Source organism: Podarcis erhardii, assembly GCF_964252035.2.
Source record: "Podarcis erhardii genome assembly, chromosome: 5".
Classification (NCBI taxonomy): domain Eukaryota; kingdom Metazoa; phylum Chordata; class Lepidosauria; order Squamata; family Lacertidae; genus Podarcis; species Podarcis erhardii.
The window spans coordinates 52,812,027-52,832,009 of NC_138509.1; the positions used below are offsets into that span (position 1 = coordinate 52,812,027).

Sequence of the window (19,983 nt, forward strand, 5' to 3'; positions counted from 1 at the left end):
CCTTGTCTCTCACACAGGAGTTCAAAGGAAAAGTACATAAAAACAGAAATATCCAAACTACCTGCCAGTTCAGATGAGCCAGGTGAGTTTCAACTGGCAAACTTTGCTTCACTGGTCATGATCCATCCAATAAGGATTGGGCAACCCTTGCAAATTATGCGCTTAATTTCATCCTCAGCAAATGAGCTGGATATTGACTCTGCCCAGCAAGTTTTGTAAGCCACCTGGTTGGACAGGATAGCTTTGTGGTTTTTTCCATTATTCTCACACGCAGCAGAAGCTCCAGCTCTCCTTTGCTCAGAACCACTAATTTTCTCAGCTTCATGTGGCAATTGTTGTAAATGGAGCAGTGTTGGAAACACCAGCTGCACAGACTATAATCACCAAATCCTTCTTGAGTCAGTCAGATTGCTGGCACCTTTCCATGGTGGTCTTCTCATAGGTAGTGATAAGCACAAACACAAAAGAGAAAGCTGTGAACAAAAGAACTTGAAGTGGAAGAGGACAAGCACATAACTATTGGACCTTTCTTCACACATTGCAAGGAGGGGCAGAACTCAAGTGTTGCCAGGCGTGGCATTCTCAGCCCTCATGGGAGGCAGATCTTTTGATTTTTGAAAACAAAATCATTACAGGTTTTGCTTGTATGGTACTCACTTGGACAGCAATTCCTAGAGTGGCCAGCAAGAGGACAAGTTGAGCAGGAGAGGTTTGTTGCCCAAGGCAAAGGGCAAGATGGCATCTCCCATTCCAAATACAGAAGCCCAGCAGCCTGGCAACTTATTACTCAACACCAGCAATGCGGCAGCATCCTCCACAACTGAGACCAGCAAGTTGGCGTAGGCAGGATGTTTGGTGCATGCAGCTTTGTTCTTGAAGAGCGGTATGACCAGGGAAGCTCAGTACTGATGGCTGGAGTTTTCTGCCAGTGTCCCCTCTCACCCCTCCCCACAATTAATGCCTGAGGTGGTCGCCTTGCCTCTACAAGTTGCTAATGTGGTGTCTTACTTTCATCAACAAGCTCTCCTTGAGCATATTTTAAAAGAATATATTGTAACAGTTTATAATCTTACAAGAGCTAAGAGCCAAACATTGTTTCCCAGATATACCGTATTTTTTGCTCTATAAGACTCACTTTTTCCCTCCTAAAAAGTATGGGAGGATGTGGTAGACTGCTGGAGAAAGCATGAGTAGTGCTACGGTTGACTCTGTGTTGCAGGGAGTTTAGACCCTGCATTGCAGGGATTAGATTACCCTCAGAATCCCTTCCATTCAGTGATCCCTTTTTCATTGTCTAGGTACACAGGAAAAGCTGGCAAAGTTTAAGTTTGTTTCTTGATAGGATGGAAGCTGGGGGGGGGAGCACAGAAGGGGAGATCACTACACCACTTTAAAGTAGGTTGTTGCTGCCTGGGGTGAGGAACTGACATCACTGCAGACCATAGGAGCTATGCTGCACCTTAGCCTTTTCCAGAGAAGAGAATTGCAAGAGAAAAAAGTGAGGCAGATTGACCTCCCACCCCCACCTGAAATGGAAAAAAACAAGCAGCTCCAAAAGGATTCAAAGTCAGTATCTGGCTGCCCTAGTGGAATTGAGTATGTGCAAATATCTGCCTGTGTAGGCTTCCAAGCTACAGAAGCCAATGGGCTAGGGTTCTTGCAACGGACCTCTTGGAACGTGTTGACATCAAGCTAGAAAGGCAGAAACACAGAGACAGTAGCACATTGGGTTGGGTGGAGACCACGATAAATCACCTCATCATCCTGCCTCAACCTGGTGCCTCTCCAGGTGTTACTGGACTCTCAACTCCCACCAGCCCCAGTGGTCAGGGATGAGAGGAGTTGTTCAGAACATCTGGAGGGCACCAGGTTGGGGAAGGCTGCTCCACATGGACAGCTTTAGCCAGAGAACACCACCTGATAACTCACAACATCAGTTGTATTGGAGATATCCTGGAGATTTGTACTGGAGACTTCCACAAAGTTTCAGTTTTAAAAAAATACGTATTACTTGTGGCTTACCTGATGGTAGAGGAATAGGCAACATTTAACAAATGTTCAAAAAAATCCAGGAGAGTTTAAAAAGGCTTCGAAGTATCAGGAGGTCAGCACCTACAAACTTCATTCAGGCTGCAATACTGACTTTACCCAGAAGCCCCATTTAACTCATTCTACATGTGTGCCCTTAGCCCTCCTGCTGACATTTCTTTCTATGTCAAGATGTACTCAATGTTTTGCAGACGTCACCTTTCAAAAAGAGAAAAAGCCTATCTCAGTGTGCATATTTTCCTTTTAAAGACTTTATCACCTACCCACAAATGCCCGTGAGTGCCAATCACATTTATTAAGCTAAAAAAAAGTCATTGCTAATGTTAGTTTAAGGCCTGTTAACAGCAGAAGGGTTGAGTTTGTGAAGCTTGGCAGCTTCTGTCCCTTTTACTGAAATCTATCAGATTGGATGGATCACAGAGATCTGTTAAAAGCCAGTCCGCATGAAAATAGTCATGAGCAGTGCAGTAGAATTAAATGGCACAGCCTGGAATAACCATCTGCTCACTTTACAGATTAAGGAGCCCTAGCACCATTACTTGAATGGCATTGCTTTCAAATGTCCTGTCAAAACAACTCGCATACTACAAAATGCCTCTGAGCAAACCACAACAATCATCAGCCAGATTCTTGGATTTATGAGGGCTCCATCTCATTCCCCTGGCACATGATGTCACGGCTATTCTTTTTCCTGTTTTTAAATCTACGTCTCCTAGCTTGTTTGGTGGATAGGCCTCTACAAGTTGCTAATGTGGTGTCTTACTTTCATCAACAAGCTCTCCTTGAGCATATTTTAAAAGAATATATTGTAACAGTTTATAATCTTACAAGAGCTAAGAGCCAAACATTGTTTCCCAGATATACCGGTATATTCAGCAATCCTAAAATTGAAATGAAAAACAGTCAGAGGAGGCTGCACATTTGCATGGAGGAGTGGCAGGAATATGCTGCTGAATGTTTTCCTCTCCAACCATTTTAATGACCCAAACCCAAAGTTTGAGTGCAGGAAAGGGATAAGTAGCTCCTTAAGTTCCTCACTTTATGTGCAGCCCTCCAAGAGATGATTTTATATATATATATATATATATATATATATATGCAGGTTTTGGTGTCCTCGGGTGTCTTCCCGTGTAAAAGTTGGGGTGTCTAGGCGACGTTTCGACGAGGTCTCACTCGTCATCTTCAGGCTGGTGCTTTCGGCTTCTTGTTACTGGAACAGAGCAGGATCTCAGTGTTTGAGTTCCTATAAATACTGTAGAGGGGGTGTGGTGTATAGCCTCCAATGTTCTGGGCAGAGAGGAAGTTCCCAGGCTAGTGTGCCTTTTCTTCTTTTGTTCCTTAATTACTTGAGAGATATCTTGAGTGATTTCTTGAGTGATATCCTGAGTACCACTTAGGTGGGTCATTAGGTGTGGATTAGTTGTTAAAGTCTTTGTGTCTTGACCTCTTGAACTTTGTGAAGAGTTTTCCTGAGAAGATGGCTGTACTGTACTTAGTTGTGCTCTGGCTTGGCTTCGTGTATAGGGGCGAGCTGTGGTTTTGTGGCTTGTGTCAGCCAGATCTGTGTAGGGATTGCAGGGGGGTGCAGCATCCGGAGGTGCCACCATGGATTGGCTACTGGATGGTGTCTGTAATTCATCTGTGGAGAGGGTCTGGGTTTGGGTCTGGTGTGGTTGATTGGTGTTGGCGTTCTGTGTGCCTCTGGATCTGGTGTCAGTTTTTGTGGGGAGGGCTAATTTCCAGATGTCTGGCAAGCGGGATGTGTCGTCACGCTTGTTCATGTTGTGAGGGTGTTTCTCTATCTCGATGGCTTCCATGATTATTCTCTTGTGGTGATGTTCCGTGTTAAAGAGCAATTTGGAATCTGCAAAATTAATTTCGTGTCCTGTTTCTTTCATGTGTTGGAAAAGAGAGGAAGTTTTTTCTTCTTTTTTGACGGCATTCTTGTGTTCTGCGATACGTGCATTTATTCGTCTGTTTGTTTGTCCAATGTACGTGGCTGGGCAGACTTTGCAGGGTATTTCATAGATCCCTTGGTTTTCCAACTGGATTTTATCCTTGGGGTTTCTGAGGATATTGGCTATTTTTTGGTTGGTGCAAAAGGCTGTTTTGATATTGTGTTTATGGAGGATTTTGCTAATTTTATCTGTAGTGCCCTTGATATAAGGGAGGAGGGCCATGCCATTGTTTTCTTCTGTGTCTTGGTTTTTGGGGGGTGTTTCCTTTTGGATTAGCTTCGTAATCCTGTTTTGCTGGTATCCATTGGCAATTAACACGTTTGAGAGATTCTGTAACTCAGTTGTCAAGTGGTCTTTGTCAGCCAGGCGTTTGGTTCTGGAGATGAGAGTCTTGGCTACGGAGTTTATTTGTGCAGGGTGGTGGTGTGATTGTGCATGTAAGTAGCGGTTGGTGTGTGTTTTTTTCCGGTAGATAGTGTGTCCTAGGGAGCCATCAGGTTTTTTGTAGATTAGGACGTCAAGGAAGGGAAGTTGGTTGTTGGCTTCTATTTCCATAGTGAATTGTATTTTGGGGTGTAAGTTGTTGAGATGTGTGAGGAAGCTATCCAGTTTTTCTTTCCCGTGTGGCCAAATTACAAAGGTGTCGTCAACATATCTGAGCCAAAGTTTGGGTTTGTGTTCTGACTTGTCTAAAGCATTGGTTTCAAAGTGTTCCATGTACAGGTTTGCGATGACCGGTGAGAGGGGTGATCCCATAGGTGCTCCTTCTATCTGTTTGTATCTTTGTCCATTGTGGATGAAGTACGTGTTGGTTAGGCAGTGGTTGGTCAGGTCCAAGATGTATGCGGGGGGATTGTATTTGTTTTGAATAGCTGTCAAGGCTTCATTAATGGGCACTTGTGTGAAGAGAGATACAACATCGAAGCTCACAAGTAGGTCATTAGGATGTAGGTTTTGCTTCTTTATTGTTTCTATGAACTGGAAGGAGTTTGGTACGTGTGAAGAGATGGATTCTGCATAGGGCTGAAGTTGCTTGGCGAGAAATTTAGCGAGATTTTGTAGAGGTGAGCCTATGGAGCTGACTATTGGTCTGAGTGGTGTTCCTTCTTTGTGTATCTTGGGGAGGCCGTAGAGTTTGGGGCATCTGGATGATTTTTCTCTGGGGATGATTCTTAGCTGGATTTCTTCACTGATAGGAGAGGCTTTTATTTTGGATTTGGTGGTTTTTTCCAGGTAGGTGGTGGGATCTGTTTTTATAGGTTTGTAGGCAGGATCTTGGAGTAGATTTGATAGTTTTGCTTGGTAGTCCGATGTGTTCATCACCACTGTGGCATTACCTTTGTCTGCTGGGAGAATGATTATGTTGTTGTCTTTCCTCAGGTTGGTGAGTGCTTTCTGTTCTTCTTTGTGTAAATTGCTTCTGGGTGGTTTGCTGGAGCAGAGGATGTTGGTGACTTCAAGTCTGATTTTATTGGCTTCATCTGGGTTGATTTTGGTTAGGCTAGCTTCGACTCCGCATATGATGTTTTCCGTGGGGATGCGTCTCGGGGCGACTGCAAAGTTGAAACCTTTGGAGAGTACTTTGGTTTCAGTTGTGGTGAGGATCCTGTCTGATATGTTATGTACTGTTTGTTTCATGGGTTGCTGTGGAGGGTGGCTGGGCTTCTGGCGTTTCTCTAGTTTGTGGAGTTTGTTGGTGTGTGTGTCTGTCTTATGTGAGGTCTCCGTTTCAGCTCTCCAGACGGCTAGTTGTTTGCATTTGTCTCAGTACTTCATCCACAATGGACAAAGATACAAACAGATAGAAGGAGCACCTATGGGATCACCCCTCTCACCGGTCATCGCAAACCTGTACATGGAACACTTTGAAACCAATGCTTTAGACAAGTCAGAACACAAACCCAAACTTTGGCTCAGATATGTTGACGACACCTTTGTAATTTGGCCACACGGGAAAGAAAAACTGGATAGCTTCCTCACACATCTCAACAACTTACACCCCAAAATACAATTCACTATGGAAATAGAAGCCAACAACCAACTTCCCTTCCTTGACGTCCTAATCTACAAAAAACCTGATGGCTCCCTAGGACACACTATCTACCGGAAAAAAACACACACCAACCGCTACTTACATGCACAATCACACCACCACCCTGCACAAATAAACTCCGTAGCCAAGACTCTCATCTCCAGAACCAAACGCCTGGCTGACAAAGACCACTTGACAACTGAGTTACAGAATCTCTCAAACGTGTTAATTGCCAATGGATACCAGCAAAACAGGATTACGAAGCTAATCCAAAAGGAAACACCCCCCAAAAACCAAGACACAGAAGAAAACAATGGCATGGCCCTCCTCCCTTATATCAAGGGCACTACAGATAAAATTAGCAAAATCCTCCATAAACACAATATCAAAACAGCCTTTTGCACCAACCAAAAAATAGCCAATATCCTCAGAAACCCCAAGGATAAAATCCAGTTGGAAAACCAAGGGATCTATGAAATACCCTGCAAAGTCTGCCCAGCCACGTACATTGGACAAACAAACAGACGAATAAATGCACGTATCGCAGAACACAAGAATGCCGTCAAAAAAGAAGAAAAAACTTCCTCTCTTTTCCAACACATGAAAGAAACAGGACACGAAATTAATTTTGCAGATTCCAAATTGCTCTTTAACACGGAACATCACCACAAGAGAATAATCATGGAAGCCATCGAGATAGAGAAACACCCTCACAACATGAACAAGCGTGACGACACATCCCGCTTGCCAGACATCTGGAAATTAGCCCTCCCCACAAAAACTGACACCAGATCCAGAGGCACACAGAACGCCAACACCAATCAACCACACCAGACCCAAACCCAGACCCTCTCCACAGATGAATTACAGACACCATCCAGTAGCCAATCCATGGTGGCACCTCCGGATGCTGCACCCCCCTGCAATCCCTACACAGATCTGGCTGACACAAGCCACAAAACCACAGCTCGCCCCTATACACGAAGCCAAGCCAGAGCACAACTAAGTACAGTACAGCCATCTTCTCAGGAAAACTCTTCACAAAGTTCAAGAGGTCAAGACACAAAGACTTTAACAACTAATCCACACCTAATGACCCACCTAAGTGGTACTCAGGATATCACTCAAGAAATCACTCAAGATATCTCTCAAGTAATTAAGGAACAAAAGAAGAAAAGGCACACTAGCCTGGGAACTTCCTCTCTGCCCAGAACATTGGAGGCTATACACCACACCCCCTCTACAGTATTTATAGGAACTCAAACACTGAGATCCTGCTCTGTTCCAGTAACAAGAAGCCGAAAGCACCAGCCTGAAGATGACGAGTGAGACCTCGTCGAAACGTCGCCTAGACACCCCAACTTTTACACGGGAAGACACCCGAGGACACCAAAACCTGCATTCCTGTACCCGTGAAAATCTACGAAAGCAAATATATATATATATATATATATATATAACACTGGGAGACTGTTACTTACAATAGTGAATTAGGGCTTAAACAAGATTGGACCAGAGCTCTTTATTTTAAAAAAATGAGTTCTGAAATTTTTCTACCAATCATTACATTGGTATTTTCAAATACTGTACTACCAAAGATGTTTGAAAATGGTTTTCTGTCTTAATATATTGAAACATGGAATAGGTCTGTTTTTGCTTTTTAATCACACATTCAGGAATGCAAATTGATGAGCGGGGAACATACCAGATAAATGCATGGCTGCTACGTTTAGTAAGGGTGGCAGCTACGGAAGAAAGCAATTGCAAGGAACCCACATCTGCTCAATGTGGTCTTTTGGTGTAGCCTTATGAAAACAGAAAACATGCCTCTTTCTTTGGTTGCCTGTGTTTTAATTTGAACAGCTGTGCTTGACTACATTGTCTTACCTGATCACAGAGTGGCAGAAACTGCTTTGTCAGTGGATCTCTGCTTTTGTGGGGTATCTGTCCGCTACTGCCACTTTTCAGTTCAGGTGTTATTTTACCCGGAAAAATACCCAAGAAACTTGCCTCCACATTGCAAGCAATTTAAGCTCTGGCTATAAATATGTTCAGCGATTTACAGCTGAATCATTGCCATATTGCAGTGAGTCCCCAAGCTCATGCGCACACCTATCAGGGATGCTGGCCGACCAGAAATATGGCGACTGATAATGAAATGGCAGCAACCCACATAGTGCTTGGCTGGTGGTGCAGAGATCATTTGTTAGGGAGAGTGGTTGAAGTACACTGTAGCCTTGAGGTCAGAATATGGCCTGAAAGCATACATGACAAAACTCAGGAGGATATACATATGAGATGGATGCAATAAGAACCCACTGGATGGCAACTGCGGGTGGCGCTGTGGGTTAAACCACAGAGCCTAGGACTTGCTGATCAGAAGGTTGACGGTCTGAATCCCCGCTACAGGGTGAGCTCCCGTTGCTCGGTCCCAGCTCCTGCCCACCTAGCAGTTCGAAAGCACGTCAAAGTGCAAGTAGGTGAATAGGTACCGCTCCGGTGGGAAGGTAAACGGCGTTTCCGTGCACTGCTCTGGTTCACCAGAAGTGGCTTAGTCATGCTGACCCGGAAGCTGTATGCCGGCTCCCTCAGCCAATAAAGCGAGATGAGTGCCGCAACCCGAGTTGGCCATGACTGGACCTAATGGTCAGGGGTTCCTTTACCTTTACCTTCCACATGAAACACACATGATAAGATAGACACGTGTGCATTTATCACATTGTATGCTGTATATGAAACTACATGGAATTGATATTCGGGGAGGGGGGGAATCATTGTAAAGTGGCCCTAACAGGGACTATCTTTAGAGATGTATAGTAGGAACATCTGTACCTTAAGTTCTACCTTCTCATCCAATAGCTACGCAAACAGACTTCAACAGGGAATTATGCAAAATAAAAAGTGTGCCTATAAATCACCCAGATTCGATCATAATAGCCAGATTATCACACAGAAGAGCTGTTCAATTCACCTTAAGGTTTGCAAAACAGACATAGCTGATCAGATGATCAGTTTGCCTGAGCAACAAGCAGCTGTAGGCACAAGAAAAGAACAGTCATTGAAACATGCCGCTAAGAGTAATGATACTTTACAATGCCTTGGGCTTCTGGAAACAAGAACCTGATGTTGCTTTTTCTCAACTTTCTCCAGCTCCCCATATTAAATGAATGCAGAAGACAGATCAGAATAATGTAATTTGTAACTAATTTAATCATAAAAAATAAATCACTGCTGTGCGTGATTTTTCATTGATAGTTTTAATCCGAATCATAATTCCATAATAGGATTATTTTCCATTTATATAACTCCTTTCCATGTAGCACTCATCTTTCCAGTCCTTGATAAGCTTTAATAAATCCTCACAGCAACCCTGCATTATCCTTATTATATACCAATGAGGAAACTGACAGAATAGATTTGCAAAAGGCCACCAAGGAGGTCAGACCAGCACAGGGAAACAGCAGCAAAGACAAGACAATGCTATTAATAGCAGGCACTGTCGGCTGGCTTTACACCTCAGCAAGTGTAAAGATCAGAAATAAGCTGGGCTCTCATCTTAAAAGTGGTTATAGGAAGAAAAAAAAACCATTTGGGCAATATTTAAAGCAGCACAGAAACTCTCGAAAGTGGCAAGGCATTTTGTTGTGTTTTTGATAGAGGAAACACAAAAGGAGAACTTAACTGCATATTCTGTTCCTGGCATGGATAATCATGTTGAAGCCCTTTGTTCTGCAACATTCTCACTTGACCTTCTGAACATTCCGGCAAGCATCTTGGCTTGCCATGTGGAACAATCCCTTCTCTCCTACCACACGTAATGCTCTGGGGGTTCTCCTGGACCCCACCTGCCAGTCAGCTACAAGAGCAATTGGGGGGATGGGGCAATTCCACAAGCAGAGGGTCTTGCTCAGGGCTACTGTTGATGGGACTCATCAGTTGAATCCTTCCCCACATGCATTCAGAAGTCCTGTTGAATCCAATTTGCTTGATTCCCAGTTATACAGGGTTAGGGTTGCACTTTTGTGATTATTTGAATTGTTTTGTAGTTATAGGTATTTCAGGAAGCAAAGCATGAGCTAGTAGTATATGGACTGGATCCAAACTACCAGAAATGATATAATGCATATGAGAAGTGGAGAAACTACTACAAGAAAAATGATTGACCTCAGGTGATTTCCCATCTTTTCAATATAAGATACATAAAATGTACCAAAATTCTTTGTCAACCATTGTTTTTTGTTTGTTTGTTTTTTTGATTACCAAATGTATTGAATACCAAATGAATTGCTTACACTTTCAAGGCTTACTGATCAAAAAGGAAGTAAAGGGGTTTTTTAACCAAGATTTCCTTTATAAAGGTCTGCATTTTTACACAACTGCATTTGCTTGCTTTTAGACCAGTTACTATCATGCAAATTTGGTAATAAATATCAATATACAATAAACCTTATTTTATACTGGAGGGATGGGTGGGACGAACTCTTTGAAAAAGGACAGAGAGAATGGCAATCCAAAATGTCAATCATCTGCGATACTGCACAGATTTACAGACAAAGTTAAATTAAACTTTACCACTAGAAAATGCCCAAAAGACTCAGTGGCAGCTCATTTACAAATATACTATTTATAATGATACATTGATACAGAATGACTTATAAAAAAGCAAGGCAATCTTTTATAGACATAACAATCAACATTACAATAATTCAGAAAGTACAGTTTTTGTAGACCGTTTTACACGCTTTCATTTTCAATCACAAATTAGTGTGGTCTTGTATTTAACAGGCAGAATCCTGCACTGTCCTGCTTAAGACCTAAACACTGAAATAATAAACAGAATCTTCAGATCTTTGTAGAATAAAAAAGCCATCAGATTTTTTTGCAGATATTATCATTAGTAATTGCCCTACATGTGCCTTTTAAAGTTGGTGTGTTGTGCAAATTACTGCCAAGTGTATACCTAATTAAAAGCAAGTTCTGACATGCTGATTAAATATACAATGGAAGTGCAATATTGACTATACAAATGCTCTGCTGCATCCAGGTTCTTGAATAATCAGGAAGGCATTATTCCTTTGATATGTGAAGAATACAAAACCATCCCAATGCCCCCGTTCCAAAAATTGTCCAGGTCAAAGATGCTACTTTAAATTTCGCCTGCCATTTTGACAATAAGTAGCTACAGTTTTCTCTTCTTAGTACTACTATACAAAAACATTTCAATGAGCTAGAATCCCTCCTAAGCTTAAATATTTGCCAAGATAAATTGTGTAAATGAAGTCTGAAACATCAAAAAGCAAACTGCAAAATTTTAGCAGGAAACACATTAGAAAGCCCCCACCAGGGAAGTTGGGTAAAGATATTTAAAGCCAAATTATGGAGCCAAATTAATTTACTGCCATTAATGTAACATGAATATTATACTAAGATATATACACTGGTTTCCCAAAGAGTCAATGCCAATTATTCCTCCTTTGCAAATCAGTGTTGCAACTCAATCCTAAGAAGTGGAGGTTAGATTTTTGTAACTTCCTTAACTGTGGCAGAGCTGTACAAAGTGTACTTTGCAGCCCATCTAAGGGGTTTCTTCAGCAGTGCAGAGGGTGGTTTGTGCTCATTGCGCTAAAGCAGCACATGAGGCAATTCCGTCCTACTTGCCATTAAAATTCTGTTCTAACACAGAGGCACAGGGTTACTCCAACGAAGCACAGCAAGGGCTACATTGACATCCATATGCATCACATCAAAGTCATACAGGTTTTATCCCTTTGCTATACAGCTGCCAGAGAACAACACAAGAACAGCAGCACTGATGGTGGCACCCGCATTGGAGCCAAGGTGATGACCTCGATGGACATGGCATCTGTTCTTGCACTGGGAAACCCATGTACATGATTCTATGGGGAACAGTCTAATAAGAATGCTCCAAATATATTTGCTGTTGTTTCCATGATGAACTTGGGAGGATATGCACTGACACTCATCAAAACTGCTTGAGACCTGAGAGGATTGTCACTAATTCTGAAGCTTCGCGTAAAAAGGTAGAACTGACTTAGTAGAGCTACTAAATGTGTAGTGTTACAAGAGCAAGGGACACACTTACTAGACATCCCAAAAAGAACTATCTAGATATATGTATCTTCTCAGTCTCACAAATCCCGGAATTTACCCCAAATTTCTGATTGGCACAGATTCAATTTTTAAATTCCAGTTAATACATCCTTGCTAGATTTAGGTGGACATTTCCTAATTGGTTAGAATCCATCATTTTGCCAAGGAAAGTAAAGATATTCTGGGACACAATAACTTTCTATCATGAGAAATCAAATTCAAAATTTCAGAAGACAATCAACTGCATTATGAAAATATTTTCTGATTTCTTTTTAGCCCAGAATTTATTGCTACCTCCGTCTAAATTTATTCCTTTTGCATCCTGTGCTGATTGTGGAACATAAACTTGGATTCGGGAGTCCTGTAGATTCTGTGCTTAACAGACTATACTTTGACTCCACTTTACATGTGATACTGAAGTATAATTGATTCACCTTTTTTAAAAAAAAATAGTTCATTTTTAAAATGTTTTAATGAATGAATAAAACCAGTTTCCAACATGCAAGTGATCTTTCAGAGAGAGAGAAACAGTCAGTCACATAATCCTTGCAAGATGAACAATTGTATTAATATATTTACAGACAAAACTACCAGTTCCATAAATGCAGTTCAACTTCATCTACCCACAACTCCACAAAGTGGCAGAAGAACCCAACCTACTAGAAGCATCCTATCCTACATAAATTCTGAAAAATCTTCCAGAGATACTATTCTCATTTTGCCTGGAATAATTTTCAATACATGGCTAAACTCTGGCTTTAAAAGTAACAGGTACAGACAATTGATTATAGAAAAGATTATCTCCCCCTAAAAGTGCATATGGGCAGCATAAAAAGACACAGACTGAGTTACTGGGACAAGTTTACAGCTTCAGCATAAAGTGGACTTTCACCTTTAAACCACCACTTTATATTTTAACACCTTAATGCTCAAATGGATAGGCTTTCACACAGCTGAAGCTATACAATTTTATAAATCTAAACTGAAATAGCATTAGATTATTATTTTTCAGAAGACTGTAGTAGATATTCCTTTGTATATCCAGTGACATCTAGACTAGTTTTTGCTACCAGCTTAAGCCCGTTAAAGGTTTTATGTATCTTACCTGCCTTTCTTTCAAAAAAATTCTCCCTCGCTAGTGAGAAAACCAATCAATAAAAGCTATAATTCATATCAAAGAAAACAGAGCAAGGCAGTAAGTTATGATGGGCTCAACCCAAAGGAACTCAGGCACATCCAAATCCCACTACAGCCTCTGACACTTGCAGAGCACTCTTAAGCATCTTTACTCAGAAGTAATTCTTAATTATACTGCCAGGAGTGTGCATCTTACTTATTTACATGGGACAGGCATATGTGATAATCTCTGGTTTGTACTGCTTAAATGGCTCTTAGTGCCAGAAATAAAAGTTCCAAAACCTTCAATAGATGAAAAAGATTCCTCTGGCTTCTGTGGTGCGTACAACTGGTTCAAAAGACACAGCACTCTCTAAATTCCACAATCTCAGAAGCAAACCCAATGTAGTGAACTGACATTGAAAACAACTGCCCAGAATGCAAGATGAGTGCACAAAAAAACTAGAAATGGCACTGCAAGTGCTAGTGGCAAGTGTCTGTTTCACTGCAGCGTTATTAGCCCTTCATACAGCCACGAAAATGACAGTAAAACTGCATGTGAACCACTTTACTGTTCTTTTTTACAGAGCAAGTTTTAAGTACAAATGAAAAGGTGTCCTTTTAAAACAGACCAGTCTTTAATACTGAGATTGATAGGATGAAGCTGAGAGAATAAACCATGGTACTGAACTGATTACTTTGAAGCAAGTGTCCCACTTCTGCAGGGAAAAGTGCATTTAGTTCAGCAGCAAAACAGCACAGCATGAAGATATTGTGCTTGGATGCAGATGCTCCGTAACAATGGAAAGATGTACAAGGCAAGGCAAGATATAAAGCCAGAGTAACACTGTCAACCAACCATAAATCTTACATATACTGCAGTGCTTTAAAAGACACATTCATTAATTGTACAAAGACCGGGGGAGCTCTTACACTTGCCTGGTGTAATATATATTCATTCCTCGTCAATGCACTACTAGACCTTAACAGAATGTTGCGGGTTTTCAAATATATCTGTCAATTTACGTATCAGAATATGGTGCTTGCACCAGATGAGGCCAACCGTAAAATAAGTGGATCAAATAAGATATGCTTACAAACGATAAACTGAAAAACGCCTAAATTCAAGCTTTTGTTGAACTGCATCTTTTCCTGCTTATGCTTTTGTTTTAATATAAAATCAGACAATAAGAAGCCCTCGGCAGAAGCATATAAATTTTAGATATGAGTATAACAGAGCAAATCCAACAACAATAATAAAAAATAAAAATAATCCAGTGATTTACTCTGACTGTAAACAAATACAACACCATTTGTTTCAAATCTTAAAATAAGTTAAAGAATCTCCCCAACTAGAGGACAAATCACCCGAAAGGATTTTTGACACAGAGAATGTGCACAGAGGGGAATGATAATTAAAAAAAAGTTTGTGTAATCAAGTTGCTTGTTTTTCCCATAGGAAGAGGGCTCCATCTAAAAATGTTTTGTCCCTTAAATTGTTCAGCAATTAGTTGGCCATTGTTTTCAGTGAACTGGTATCTCCAATTACCCAGACATCCATCAAATTCGGCAAAGAAAACTTAGACAAGCACTTTACAAAGAAAAAAAAATCTAAATGGCTATGCTTCCTCTATTAGCAGAAACACATAAACATGGTCTTGAATTTGCCTGTTTTATATTATTTATGCTTTATATATAATATAATATACAGCCTATATATTATATTATATATTCACACATACGCAATACCAGTAATGCTCTTTGCATTTTGTACAGTGTATGGAACAATCCGACTTTTATCAAACCCTGGCACCATGTGGCCTAGATAATATTATGTACACAATGATACCCTCAATGCAATTTATATTTTGTACATCTTTAGGGCAGATATCCATCAGACCATGGAACGATATGGTCCCTGCATTTTGAGAAACTGGATGATAAAGGAAGGTCCACCTGCAACAATTTGAGCTGGAAGGGTATTGAGTGGGCAGTTCTCAATGCTCATTATAGACAATTTACTGCAGAGGGCCAGTTCAAAAGGGAGGCTGTTCAGATGAGGGTTGTCATTTAGATACAGTTCTTCCAGATTCTCCAGTGTACCTACAAAAGCAAGAATTGCCATAATTAGCACTTAAAAACACCCTTGGCTGAAACTAATTTAGACCCAACTAGTGTCCTTGCACTTATAGAAGGGCTTTCTGCCTAAAGGGAGGATGGGAGCCTGCTGTTGTTAATTCCCTCTCCCCATGGCAGTACTCCATATCACCTTCTATGCTGTTCTGAAGGATTAGACAACTGATTGGAGCAGATTTCTGGAGGGAGAGTGCAGGGGAGAGGATCACTCAATGAAAGCTCCCTCCCTTCCTCTTGCATCACGAGACACATCTGCTAGATCAAAAGCCTTCCCATGAGCGTGAGGGTGCCAACAGAACTCCACACACCACCCAGAAAGAAGCTCTCATTAAGATATTCTCAACACATAAATAGTTTGTTCTTCTGTCAGTTATCACAGTACGGCAACCCGTTTTTCCACAGGATCCAAACAGATGCCTTAAATTGAAGATGCATTTCTCATCTACTGCCATTTTCTATTGTTTGCATGCCAAACGAAAAGCAGTATGAAATTGAGAGATTGCGACTTCCCCTCATCAACTGAAGCCCATTGTAGATAATAAAATTGTCTTATTTCTTCCTTTACTGTCTTCCCAGCTACAAAATCTTGAACTCCTAACTCCTACCTTCAAGAGACTTCATTATGCTAAAGGTCTTCTGATGAGGGATATGCTAGAAGAGACTCCCCAAACTGGCAAAGTATCTACCTAGTGCTTTCCAAATGTTACAAGAAATATAGTTCTGCCCACATTTTAAGAGAGTGTGTAGCATCCCTGGGACAATCCTGTGAGCAGGACACAACTGGAATATAGCAAATACTGCAGATCATCAACACCAGTAGACTACATCTCCAGCATTTTACTGGTAGCTAAAACAAAACCACATCATTCTATGTATGGGTAAAACAAATATCATACCAATTTCCTCAGGAAGTTGTGTAAGAAAATTCTCTCCCAGTCCAAGATGTGTCAGATTGATGAGGTGGCCAATTCCTCTGGGAAGGGTGCTCAACTGATTATTTGTTAAGATCAACCTCTGGGAAGAAATATGCATATGTAAGCATCAAATTAATGCCATCTTCAATCACCCAGAACAAAGATGGGTAACACTATCCAGTCATTCGAATCACAGCCTTCCCCTCCCCGGCAACCATAGGGTTGTAAGAAAAGCCTGCTGGATCAGGCCAATGGCCCACCTTATCCCGCATCCTGTCCTCACAGTGGCCAACCAAATGCCTGTAAGAAACTCGCATACAGGACCCAAGCAGAAGGACACTGTCCCCACCAGTTCCCACTGTGGTTTCCAGAAACTGGTATTCAGAAGCATTACTGCCTCCAACCATGGAGACAGAGCATAGCCATAGTAGCTGGTAGCCATTGATAGCCTTATCCCCATCCAAGTTTGTGCTCATCACTGCCTCCTGTGGAAGTGAGTTCCATAGTTTAACTATGTGTTGTGTGGAGAAGTAGAAGCCTAGCATGGAATTTGTCTTGTTCACAATGGCTGCACACCAGGCCAACGTCTTGATCGAACCATCCACTAGGACCTCAAGGTCTCATAACACATCAGTTACCCCATGCAACATGTCATGACCCAGAATTTAGGTTTTAGCACTCTGCAATGTTATCTACCATACACAGAAACCGGGACACTTCTATAAAATATCTCCCCACAATGACTTCTCCAGATTATCCACCCTCCTTACATGGCAATGCCACATACTGGTGAAACGTGTGTACAAAGAGGCACCCCTAATACCAAATCAGGCAAAAAGACCCATTGATAGAGGTTCCGTTTTTATGTGGTACAGATAGGTACCTGAAGTTCCCGAAGGTACGCTATTTCATTGGGCAAGGATTCCAGCTTGTTTTCCTCTAGATCCAATTCTCTTAACTTTCGCAGGTTCCCAATGCCATGGGGAAGGTTTCTTAGAAGGTTGTTCGACAAGACAAGAACCTGAAGAAAGATGTATGTTGAACTTTGAATAAACCAGCAGGTTATCGGCGAAGTAAACTAAGGGTTTACTTTAAACTAAGGGTTTCAGTAAACTAAGGGTTCTTCAATTAAAAAGCTGGAGATGGCTTAATTTCGCCTACAAATGCCATATTTCAGGGGTGAGGAAGTGTCCCTTGGCCTATGCCAAACTCCTCACTAGTTCTGCTTAGCATCCTCCCTGAGTGCTTCTGCCTGGTGGGAATGTGTCCTTCAACTGTGATAACGCCTCTAAGATGGATAGAAAGGAGTGTGTAGAAATATCAGAGTTTTGCAGAGTGGATCAAACGTCGCCTACTGTAGAATTAACTTTTGTCTCTGGTCCACTCATCGCTAGCATGTGGCTCTGAAAAGGTTGCGCACAAGGGAACACGGCCACTCAAGCTGAAAAAGGTCCCCTACCTCTGCCACACTGACTCCAGCAAATGAGAATCATGAAACAGCTCTCTCTCATCGACAGCTATACTTTCACATTTTTTCCAGTCAATGTTTATTTTAATTAGGACAGTTTAGCAGGTTTTGCAAAACAAAACAAAAACCCCAACCCAACAACACACACATAAAGTAGTTTAATCTTCAGTTCTAAAATTAGTTAGAGCAAAGACTGAATAATTTTAGCAACCATTTAGGAAAAAGAAACAGTACTGAGAATTAAAGCAACCTTTCCCAGGAAATGTTTACAAAATTTCTGTGTAGCTTTTTGTGAGTTCTGCATAAACCTGTTTTCTATTCCACTATATTATTATTATTATTATTATTATTATTATTATTATTATTATTATTATTATTAATTAGATTTCTATACCTCCCTTCATCACAAGAGCTCAGGGCAGTTCACAAGATCTCAGTGTATGCCACTCACCTCTAGGGAAACAAGTCCAGACACATCCTCAGGAATCTTGTTGAGTTGATTTGTAGCTAAGTTCAGTTCTACCATGCTGGTCCATGTCCCAAAGTCCAAGGGAAGCGACGTCAGCTGATTGTCCTGTAATTTCATATGAAGAAGGTTTAGGAATGTGGTTGAAAAAGTAAAAGACAACTACTTGAAAAGGTCATTAATTGGGTACATGAGGAATAAGATCTCTTTGATTCTGACTTTAATAAAAAATACCACTGATCTGCTGCTTTAAAACTTTTAAAGCAGGGGCAGTCAACATGTTCCCCTACAAATACTGTGGACTAACACGCATCAGCCCCAGATATGTCTTCCAATAGCCAGGAATTATGGGAGTTGCAGTCCAAAAACATCTGAAAAAGCACCAAATTGGCCACATCTGTTTTAAAGCTTTTTAGTTTTGTACAACTGTTTATTAATATTTTTAAAAGGTATCTTTACATTACAGATCTCTTTTAACTTACCTTGTCCAATTGTATTTTACTATTTTTAATATAAGCCACTGACTGTTTTCCCAGAAAAGCAGGATAGAAATATTAAACTGTCAACATGACAAGGACAAATTCATAGAATCATAGAATCATAGAGTTGGAAGAGACCACAAGGGCCATCAAGTCCAACCCCCTGCCAAGCAGGAAACACCATCAGAGCACTCCTGACATATGGTTGTCAAGCCTCTGCTTAAAGACCTCCAAAGAAGGAGACTCTACCACACTCCTTGGCAGCAAATTCCACTGTCGAACAGCTCTTACTGTCAAGAAGTTCTTCCTAATGTTTAGGTGGAATCTTCTTTCTTGTAGTTTGGATCCATTGCTCCGTGTCCGCTTCTCTGGAGCAGCAGAAAACAACCTTTCTCCCTCCTCTATGTGACATCCTTTTATATATTTGAACATGGCTATCATATCACCCCTTAACCTCCTCTTCTCCAGGCTAAACATGTCCAGTAATGTAAATGTAATGTAAATTCTGTAATGTAATGTAAATCCTGTAATGTAAATTCATTACATTACAGGACCTGTGTGCAAAATCAATGCAGCTGTACACATCTATATAAAATTATAAGAAAGGGGATCCAAGATGCAAAGTGCTACTAATTGTATGGATTCACCTTAACCTTCATTTGGCTGAAAACCAGCTAGAGTACAGCCCAAGGAACAGCTTCACACTGTGTATTTACAGAACATACACAGCCATAGTTTAAGGGGGTAATCAGGTGTGGAACGACTGCTCCATTTACCTAATGGTTGCTGCTACATATCTGGTGTGTAAACACAGCATGAAATCATCCCCATCTAAACAAGGAGATAATTTAGAATTTGAATAAGCAATTTGTTTTTAAAGGTGGCCAGGGAAGATGGGACTACAGGGTGCACAGTCCTTCCTTCTCCATTGCTGGACAGAGAGGCTTTGCAAATAGCACATGCTGGCAAAACCCAGTCACCCACAACCAATGTCTCCTCTCCCACTGATAAAAGATGTGTGCAATTTACTCCAGCTACTCTCATGGATTTCCTTCCAGATAGTTTCCATTACACCACAGCTGACACCTGACGCAATTCCCCAACACCGGCTGGTAGAAGGATCAATACAGAGTAAGTGCTTGTTGACTGCTTCACGTGGTGGCCACATCGACATTTCATAGAGAGAAATGTGATGCTACTCTCTCCTCCATAACAATGTCCTACCAATATCTTAAATAAAAAATCTTTTGAAGG

The 19,983-nt window shown here is 41.2% G+C and overlaps 1 protein-coding gene across 2 annotated transcripts in view; it reads right to left on the reverse strand.

Moving 5' to 3' along the window:
* Positions 1 to 10,644: 10,644 nt before the first annotated feature.
* Positions 10,645 to 19,983, reverse strand: part of SHOC2 (SHOC2 leucine rich repeat scaffold protein) — a 50,309-nt gene continuing 40,970 nt past the window's right edge. For both annotated transcript variants that reach the window (XM_081863083.1, XM_081863084.1), the window contains exons 6-9: positions 18,236 to 18,358; positions 17,200 to 17,337; positions 16,299 to 16,416; positions 10,645 to 15,369 (exon numbers count right to left, since the gene is read on the reverse strand). In XM_081863083.1, the coding sequence (XP_081719209.1) occupies positions 15,161 to 15,369; positions 16,299 to 16,416; positions 17,200 to 17,337; positions 18,236 to 18,358 (588 nt within the window). In that variant the 3' untranslated portion in view covers positions 10,645 to 15,160. The remainder of the gene's footprint in view (positions 15,370 to 16,298; positions 16,417 to 17,199; positions 17,338 to 18,235; positions 18,359 to 19,983) is intronic.